The sequence below is a fragment of the Macrobrachium nipponense genome, chromosome 24 (genome assembly GCF_015104395.2).
Source record: "Macrobrachium nipponense isolate FS-2020 chromosome 24, ASM1510439v2, whole genome shotgun sequence".
Classification (NCBI taxonomy): domain Eukaryota; kingdom Metazoa; phylum Arthropoda; class Malacostraca; order Decapoda; family Palaemonidae; genus Macrobrachium; species Macrobrachium nipponense.
Window position 1 is genome coordinate 2,773,507 of NC_061091.1, and position 10,000 is coordinate 2,783,506.

Below are 10,000 nucleotides of genomic sequence, written 5' to 3' on the forward strand. Positions count from 1 at the left end.
TCGAATTTAGATAAATTAGTCATCACATATTTTCGTGTTTACTCAGTTATCCTGTTTATTCTTATACCTCCCCTCAAGTAAACATGTTAATTCGTAAATTAAATAATTAGTCATCACATATTTTCGTGTTTACTCAGTTATCCTGTTTATTCTTATTCCTCCCCTCAAGTAAACATGCCAATTCGTACGTCAAATAATTACTTATCACATAATTTCAATTTCGGTTACCAATAGATGTGGATGGGGGCTGGAGCCCCTGGTCGGACATGAAGACGCCCTGCAGCAAGACATGCCAGGGGGGTACGCAGACGAAGGTCAGGTCCTGTACCAATCCCGCCCCCGAAGGCAACGGGAAGCTCTGCGTTAAGGAGGACAAGACGCTCACTGCAGGCGCGGAGTGGCACACCACTCCTTGTAATACCCAGGCATGTTGGGGTAAGGATTGAAATGCCCGCGCTGGTGTGTGTGTGTGTGTGTGTGTATGTTCAATCTTGAATCTATCCCATGGGCTTCCTTTATTCTATTATTTTTTTTTCGTCTATTTTAAATTGAATTGGACCTAATTTCTGTTTGTGTGTGTGTGTGTGTGTTTAAATCCTTAATCTAGCCCATAGGCTTTTTTTTTCTTTTTTTGTCTCTTTTAAAGTGAATTGGACCTAAATTCTGTGTGTGTGTGTGTGTTTGTGTGTGTATGTGTAAATCTTTAATGGGCGTTTTTATTTTCGTCTCTTTAAAGTGCATTGGACCTTTCGTTAATCCCTGTGATGTTCGTTTGTATAATGCTAACCTGTACCGTGTTTCTCAAGGTTCTGATCAAGCAACTATAAAATATAGGGTCGTTAAGATCGACAGATCTCGGCAATTCTCTTTTTTATCTTTTTTTTCACTTTCCTCCGTGGCATGAGCTTTATTTATATATATAGCAGATTTTGGGGATGAAGGTTCGACCTTCACGTTCCCACGATGCCACCACATTTAGCAACCGTTTCCCGTTTTCTTTGCAGTGAACGAGTGGTCAGACTGGTATAACTGCTCCAAAGTGTGCGGACGCGGGATCAAGAGTCGGTTTGCCATGTGTGGAAATGAGACTTGCACAGGCGCCCAGTACAAGGTGGAAAAGGAACCGTGTAATACGTGGGTCAAGAACACCAGCATATGCCCGAGTAGGTCCCATTAACTGCTTTTCTGGTTGTGAGAATGTGAAAGCTGTCGAAATATTTATCAGAACTTATTCTTAATTAACATGTAACACCCCACATATTCATTTGAGTGAATTTGTTTTAATTTCATGAAGTTTAAAGTGTTACGAATTATTACTTTTATGAAATGCAAGATATGTATTAATGCTTATAATAATAATATATCATTCACTTCAAGCCATGAGATTATTATTAGTTTATTATTGTTATTATTATTATTATTATTATTTTATATTTTATTATTCTTATTAGTTTATTTTATCTCCATCGTATGTGCGTGCCGAAGGGGGGAACGAGGAAGGGGTCCTCATTCACCTCTACAGCCATGAGATTATTATTATTATTATTATTATTATTATTATTATTATTATTAATTATTCATTAATTATTATTATTATTATTATTATTAGGATGATTGCAGGTCCACAATAATATCGCATGTGGAAAGTATATAAAGTGTTTAATGATAAGAGCTTTCGAACCCTGCACCAGGTTCATCCTCAGCAAAGTGTCACTTTGCTGAGGATGAACCTGGTGCAGGGTTCGAAGCTCTTATCATTAAACACTTTATATACTTCACATGCGATATTATTTGTGGACCTGCAATCATTGTTATCATTTTCGACACTGAAAATTGTGCCCATTATTATTATTATTATTATTATTATTATTATTATTATTATTATTATTATTATTATTATTATTATTATTATTAGTTATCATCTCCATCGTGTGTGCATTCCTCATTCACCTACAGCCATGAGATTATTATTATTATTATTATTATTATTATTATTTTGTTAAAAATGACTGCTGCTTCAGCACTATTAATCTTGTAAAGAGTCTTCTCTATCTTTCTGATGACGGCTTTCTCGTTGTTGCTTAGACTGGCGAGCAACGCACCAAAGGGCATGGTAAAATTCTGTTGAGTCATTTGATTTATTATTGCTTATACAATTCTCTCTCTCTCTCTCTCTCTCTCTCTCTCTCTCTCTCTCTCTCTCTCTCTCTCTCTCAAACGCGACGTTTCCTCCTGATCCACAGGACATTATCAGGCGATAACTGCTGAAGGACTGAATTCCAGTGATTGTTGTTGTTTTTGATTAAGCTGACCTTGTGTCAGCACGGGCTCTTGCTCAGACCTTCTCAGGTGGGGGGTATCACCGGGAGCCTCTTGATTGGCTTCTACCTGAGTGACGTCACCCCTGGTATTATTCTCATGTCCGGACATGAGAATAATACCAGGGGTGACGTCACTCAGGTAGAAGCCAATCAAGAGGCTCCCGGTGATAAACACCCCATGAGAAGGTCTGCAAGACTCGTAAACGCCCGCCGTATGAGTCACCTTCCCAGGAACCAATGAAAACCCGAACTGCCGGAGAGGTGCTTTGACCGTACTCAAGAGCCCGCAAAATCACGATATAAGGAGATAGACTCGCCAACTTTTTTTACGGGCTGCTCTGTGAGCAAGAGCCCGTGCTGACACAAGGTCAGCTTAATCAAAAACAACAACAACACTGGAATTCATTCCCTCAGCAGTTATCGCTTGATAATGTCCTGTGGATCAGGAGGAAACGTCGCGTTGGAGAGAGAGAGAGAGAGAATTGTATAAGCAATAATAAATCAAATGACTCAACACAATTTTACCATGCCCTTTGGTGCGTTGCTCGCCAGTCTAAGCAACAACGAGAAATCCGTCATCAGAAAGATAGAGAAGACTCTTTACAAGATTAATAGCGCTGATGCAGCAGTCGTTTTTAACAAAACATGCCTACGAGAGGGTCTCCTTCCGAAGTATTATTATTATTATTATCTCCATAATGTGTTCATTCCTCATTCACCTACAGCCATGAGATTATTATTATTATTATTTATATATTATTATTATTATTATTATTATTATTATTATTATTATTATTATTATTATTATCTCCAGTTACCTTATCTCCAGCATGCGTGTATTCTTCATCTCCCAGAGCCCAGACATTATGATATCAGTCCAATATCGTCATCAAAATCATCATCATCATTTGCCATAACCTCATAATACGTCTTAGAAACTCTCCACAGGTCCTTGCATTGGGAAGGCGTGTCCTGACTACGCAATATGTAGGGACGAGTCGACCAACGAGGACCCTATAGCCAATTGCGTGTGCACCATGGGGTTCACGATGCACTCGTCTGGGAAATGCGTCAGTAAGTTAAGTTATATATATATATATATATATATATATATATATATATATATATATATATATATATATATATATAAGGTATAAGCCACGAGGGTAATAAGCAACGGAGTTTCCGCAAGATCTTTCGACGTTCAAACGTTCTTTACTTAGCAGATGAACTGTTAAGAAAAGGACGTTTGAACGTCGAAAGATCTTGCGGAAACTCCGTTGTTTATTTTCCCTCGTGGCTTATACCTTTATATGGATTTATCACGTTGCAAACTTTTGTGATTCAGTTATACCATATATATATATATATATAATATATATATATATATATATATATATATATATATGTGTGTGTGTGTGTGTGTGTGTGTGTGTGTGTGTTGTGATGTGTGTGTGTGTACTTCAGCTTTCATGAATATTGAAAAAGTAACGAATTCTTACAGTGGTAAAATGCCAGATATGAATATTATGATAGTATGGGATGAGATATTATTATTATTATTATTATTATTATTATTATTTATTATTATTATTATTATTATTATTATTATTATTGTTGTTGTTGTTGTTGTTGTTGTTGTGTTGCTATTTTATTATTATTATTATTATTATTATTATTATTATTATTATTATTATTATTATTATTATTTTCAATTATTTCTGATTTCCCTTGCATGTGTTTATTCCTTTTTAATCATACATGAGATAAATAAAAAAGTTACGAATTGTTATTGTGGTAAAATGCCAGATATGAATGTATGGTAGTATGGGATGAGATATTATTATTATTATTATTATTATTATTATTATTATTATTATTATGTATGCTGGAAGTAAACCCTCTTTTAAACACGTTTTATTAAAAATAATCGCTGCGTCAATTTTATGAAGGTTCTCGTCTAATTTTCCTAATTGTTGTTTTCTCATTGTTGCTTTAACAATAATTAGAACAATGGTGAAGAACCTTTTTAAAATTAACACAGCTAAGGCAGCAATTACTTTTAATAAAACATATTATTATTAATTATTTTTATTATTATTATTATTATTAATTATTATTATTGTTATTACTTCAACTTATTTTCATTGCCCTTGTATGTTTTTATATTCTTTTTAAACATATATAAACATGAGATAAATAAATCCGCGATTATTGTTTTCATGCGAATTTCATATGATGTTGCAAATAGACATTTAACTCCACTTTTCCCTCGTGGAAATCCTCCTCCTTTTCCTCCTCCTCCTCCTCCTCCTACAGGACCAAGGACCCAACCACCCCCACCCACCCCCACCCCCTGGCCAAGTTACCGACCTGCCCCCTGCCCAGAAGGTGGTGGCGACTGTGATCTCCAAGACAGCCTCGACCATCATCATCGTGATGGTGTCCATAACCCTGGCCCTGTTCTTGATCCTGCGCATCTTCACGCCCGACCGCATCATCCAGATGAACATGGAGATCGCCCTGCTCTGTGCTCACGTCATGCTGATGTTCCCGACCTCCATCGTCAATTATCCTGTGAGCTTCGCTTCAGTTTTTAGTTTTCTTCAGATCCAAAGAAAACTACTGAGGCTAGAGCGCTGCAAATTTGTATGTTGATCATCCATCCTCCTATTATCAAATATACCTAAATTGCAACCCTCTAGCCTCATTAGTTTTTATTTTATTTGGGCTTTGTCTGTCCGTCCGTCCTCAGATCCAAAGAAAAACTACTGAGGCTAGAGAGCAACAAATTGGTATGTTGATCACCCATCCTCCTGTCATCAAACATACCAAATTGCAGCCCTCTAGCCTCATTAGTTTTTATTTTATTCAAGGTTAAAGTTAGGCATTGATCGTCGTGCGTCTGCCAGAGCTTTCCAGTGCCATGGGACGCACCCTCACTCTACTGCGTCTGGTGAGCTACTGGAGAGCTGATGGTCATAGTTGATGGTTTTATACAGCATTATACTATTAGGATGTATATCTTCTATCGGGTTATTTAAATGATTAGTCGCGAAATGTTTAAGAAACCATTATTTTCTATATTTATTTGTTTACAGTGCTCCTCTGAAGATTGTAGAACTCATTTATGCGCACTGTGCCACAAAGCAGTTGCAAAACATTTTTCATAAACTGTATAAGAATTTATACTCAATGAATATTCCGTGTAAAATTACAAATATATATATATATATATATATATATATATATATATATATATATATATATACATATATAAATATATGATTCTTTAGGCTTCCTCCATAATAGTAATGGCCACGATTATAAAAAACAATAATAGTGATAATAAATGCGGATTCTTTCGCCCATTTGGTAATTCCGTTAAAGTTACCGGATTAAAAACAGCGTAACTTTGAACAAGTCTCTTCCAAGATGTAAATAATAATAAAACGGCAATAGTGACTCTATGTGAGACTTAAAAGTAAACCCTTCTTCGTCCAGAACTTCTGCCGCGCCGTGTCGATCTTCGTCCACTTCTTCTTCACCGCCTGCTTCCTCTTCATGATGCTGGAGGCGCTCCACATGTACGCGTTCGTGGGCCACGTCGTCAAGAAGGATGGGATGCTGTCCAAGGTCCAGAATACCCTCGTGGGCTGGGGGATGGCTATGTTCATCGTCCTTTGCTCCATGTGCTTCGAGTTCAACAACTATGGCGGCAAATACCAGTAAGTAAATATGCATATTCATATGTATGTATGTGTGTATTGGTTTGTATGCATACGCACACATATACTTATGTATATAATATGACTGGTAAAAATGTTCCGTTAAAAAAGAGTTCCATCTAATGAAAGGAGCCCATAAAAACGCCAAAATATAGAGAGAAAATGCCATATTTCAGAGACTGCTGTCTCTCTCTTCAGGTACCTGAAGAGAGAGTCAGCAGTATCTGAAATATAGTATTTTCTCTCTGTATTTTGGCGTTTGTATGGGCTCCTTTCATTATATGTATATACAAATAGGTAGATTCAACAAACAAAATGTTATCTAGCTAAGATATTTTTTTTTAATAATTTACTCAAGCTTTCCACCCAAAATTCCAAGTGCTTATCTGGTCTTCCTCTCCTTCATTCAGAGACTATAATAGATTATTGTTATTTTGTAATAGAAAGAAACATATTTGCTCATTCAATAAACGACCTATTTACACACTAAAAAAAAGTTTACGTATTCAGTCAACGAAATATTTACATCCTCAATAAATTACAAATTTAGTTATTCCGTAAGTGACGTATTTACTGATTCAAAAACGACATATCAACTTGTATTCTATAAAAGACATACTTACTGATTCTACAAACGACATATCGACTTGTATTCTATAAAAGACATACTTACTGATTCAACAAACGACATATCGACTTATATTCTATAAAAGACATACTGATTCAACAAACGACATATCGACTTATTCCATAACATACGTCTTTACCCATTCACAAAAACGACATATAGACTTATATTCTATAAAAGACATACTTACTAATTCAACAAACGACATATCAACTTATATTCTAAAGACATACCCCTTCACAAAAACAAAATATCGACCGATTCTTTAAAAGACGTACTTACTGATTCAACAAACGGCATATCGACTTATATATATTCTATAAAAGACATATCGACTTATATTCTATAAAAGACACACTTACTGATTCAACAAACGGCATGTCAACTTATATTCTATAAAAGACATATTGACTTATATTCTATAAAAGACATACTTACTGATTCAACAAACTACATATCGACTTATATTCTGTAAAAGACATACTTACTAATTCAAAAAATGACATATCTACTTATATACTATAAAAGCCATATCCACTTATATTCTCTAAAAGACATACTTACTAATTCAAAAAACGACATATCGACTTATATTCTATAAAAGACATATCGACTTATATTCTATAAAAGACATACTTACTAATTCAAAAAACGACATATCTACTTATATTCTATAAAGCCATATCCACTTATATTCTCTAAAAGACATACTTACTAATTTAAAAAATGACATATCTACTTATATTCTGTAAACGACATATCGACTTATATTCTATAAAAGACATACTTACTAATTTAAAAAATTACATATCTACTTATATTCTATAAGAGACATATCGACTTATACTCATTAAAAGACATACTTACTAATTCAAAAATTGACATATCTACTTATATTCTATAAAAGACATACCTGCCCATTCACAAAAACGACATATCTACTTATATTCTATTAAAGACATGCCTGCCCATTCACAAAAACGACCCACTACTTACGCAGCGTCATTCGGTTCCTTGCTCCACATTAAAAAGTCCTCTTGTCTTCCCAGCTGCTGGCTCCAAATGGACACCCCACTCGTGTACGGGCAGTACGTCCCCGTCATCGTCATTATGGTCATCACCCTGACACTCATCGAGGCTGCTGGAGCCGCTGACTTCAAGCAAATGAAAGGTGAGGAGTTTTCGAGTTTCCAGGACCTTCCCTGGAAAAAATCTGGACGCCATATCTTAAACATTAACCGTAGAACCTACCGATATCAGGGTCCGGGTTCGATTCCCCTCTCTGCCAGCGAGGAATCAGGGGAATCCAATTCTGGTAATAGAAATTCACTTCTCGATGTGGTTCGGATCCTACAATGAGCTGTAGGTCCCGTTGTTAAGTAACCAGCTGGTTCCTAGCCATGTACATATATCTAATCCTTCTGGCCAGCCCTAGGATATATACATATATATATACATGAATATATATATATATATATATATATATATATATATATATATATACACAGCGTATCCTCGACTTTCCAGACATCGACGAGGCACAGTTGCTGAGCGCCAAGTTCTCGCAGCGCACAAACCTGATCATCATGCCCTTGGTCTTCTCTCACTGGGTCGTGGGGATGATGTCGGAGTACGAACAGAACATGCCCTTGTACAGCATCTTCTCCATTCTTAACGGGGTCACTGGCGTCGTCGTGTTCTTGCTCCACTGCTTCAACAACCAGCAGGTGGGTCGTCTTTCGGATAAGTAAGTGTTTGAGTGGATAGACAGGCAGGCTTGAGTATATAATGCATCATATTGTTGTCTTGTGGTTCATTGTTATAATAGGGTCACATCAACCATGTATCTGATGTCTAGGCCCAACCCTTATGACGCTTCTAATTGGCTGTTGATAAGCAAATCACAGGGCTGGAAACTTTCAGTCACTTTCGAGAGTTCACATAGGCAGGATGGGAAACGTCTTTCAAAAGTATCTTTCAGGAGAGGTGGAACATACATCCTGCCCATGTGAACTATCAAGAGAGCCTGAGAGTTTCCAGACCTGTGATTGGTTTGTCAACAGCCAATCAGGAGCGTGATAAGGGACGTGGCTAGACATCAGATGTGCGGTTGATATGAATCTACTATAGTTAGTGAATAGCTGTTGGATAAGGTATTGCTCAGTAATTAATGGTTTGGGTAGCCCAAACGTTGACTAAGTTCCAGTTAAGATAAGACACAAACCAGAAGGTGTTGTCCTTAAGAAACAGAGGATCACCACAATCCAAATCACACATTCGCAAAAAGAGGCCAAACACAAACAGGCTTGTTAATCAGTCTTTCGCTATTGCAGGTCCGGGAAAAGATGAAAGGCTGCTTCAACAAACTAAGAGGAAAATCAAAGACCTAAAGATGAAATGGGGAAGTAGGAAGAGAGGAAGACAGGTCCCTTGCCAGGCCTTCTTGTGCAACGCTAAAGTTGGTTTGCGAGACTTCACCATACGATTGGTTTATTTTTCTTTCACTGTATAATATATTTACTTTTCTTTCAACATATAATTTATTTATTTTTCTCTTAGTCATATGTAGACCTCTTGAAGGCACTAGGTTGCCTAAGACATTCACCTTCTCTGGTGAAAAGTGTTTATCTAAATATATGTCAATTCTTGATCAATGTCAGAAAAACCAAAGATTTAGTCAGGTGTAAAGTAGCAAGCCAATTTGACCATGTTTAAAGTAGCAAGCCAATTTCACCTTGTTTAATGTAGCAAGCCAATTGACCTTGTTTAAAGTAGCAAGCCAATTTGACCTTGTTGAAAGTAGCAAGGCAATTGAACTTGTTTAAAGTATTAAGCCAATTTGACATTGTTGAAAGTAGCAAGCCAATGGACCTTGTTTAAAGTAGCAAGCCAATTTGACCTTGTTGAAAGTAGCAAGGCAATTGAACTTGTTTAAAGTATTAAGCCAATTTGAACTTGTTTAAAATAGCAAGCCAGTTTACCTTGACATTAAGCAGTTCTCTCTTGTATACCCTTGGCTTCTGTTATCGACATTAACTAAGACATTATCCTATTAGTACGTATGTGTGTGTGTGTGTGAGAGCAGCATATTTGAATACACATATACTATAGTAGATTCACATCAACCGGTCCCCTGAGAGTTTCCAACCCTGTGATTGACTTGTCAACAGCCAATCAGGAGCGTCGTAAAGGAATGGCCTAGACATCAGATGCACGGTTGATGTGAATCTACTATAACACGTGTGGGTAATGTATATAACGACCCTTCGAGTCAAATACAGAAAATTAGTACAAAATGGTTTCTTTCCAAGATTATTAGGCTT

The 10,000-nt window shown here is 36.5% G+C and overlaps 1 protein-coding gene across 1 annotated transcript in view; it reads left to right on the plus strand.

The window, feature by feature from the left end:
• LOC135204804 (adhesion G-protein coupled receptor D1-like) overlaps positions 1-10,000 on the plus strand; it is a 13,804-nt gene that overhangs the window by 3,742 nt on the left and 62 nt on the right. Inside the window, exons 3-10 of the mRNA XM_064234993.1 lie at positions 235-435; positions 1,005-1,163; positions 3,270-3,395; positions 4,648-4,898; positions 5,826-6,049; positions 7,727-7,848; positions 8,205-8,404; positions 9,011-10,000. The exon at positions 9,011-10,000 is cut by the window's right edge and continues 62 nt beyond it. Of these exons, the coding sequence (XP_064091063.1) occupies positions 235-435; positions 1,005-1,163; positions 3,270-3,395; positions 4,648-4,898; positions 5,826-6,049; positions 7,727-7,848; positions 8,205-8,404; positions 9,011-9,067 (1,340 nt within the window). The 3' untranslated portion in view covers positions 9,068-10,000. The remainder of the gene's footprint in view (positions 1-234; positions 436-1,004; positions 1,164-3,269; positions 3,396-4,647; positions 4,899-5,825; positions 6,050-7,726; positions 7,849-8,204; positions 8,405-9,010) is intronic.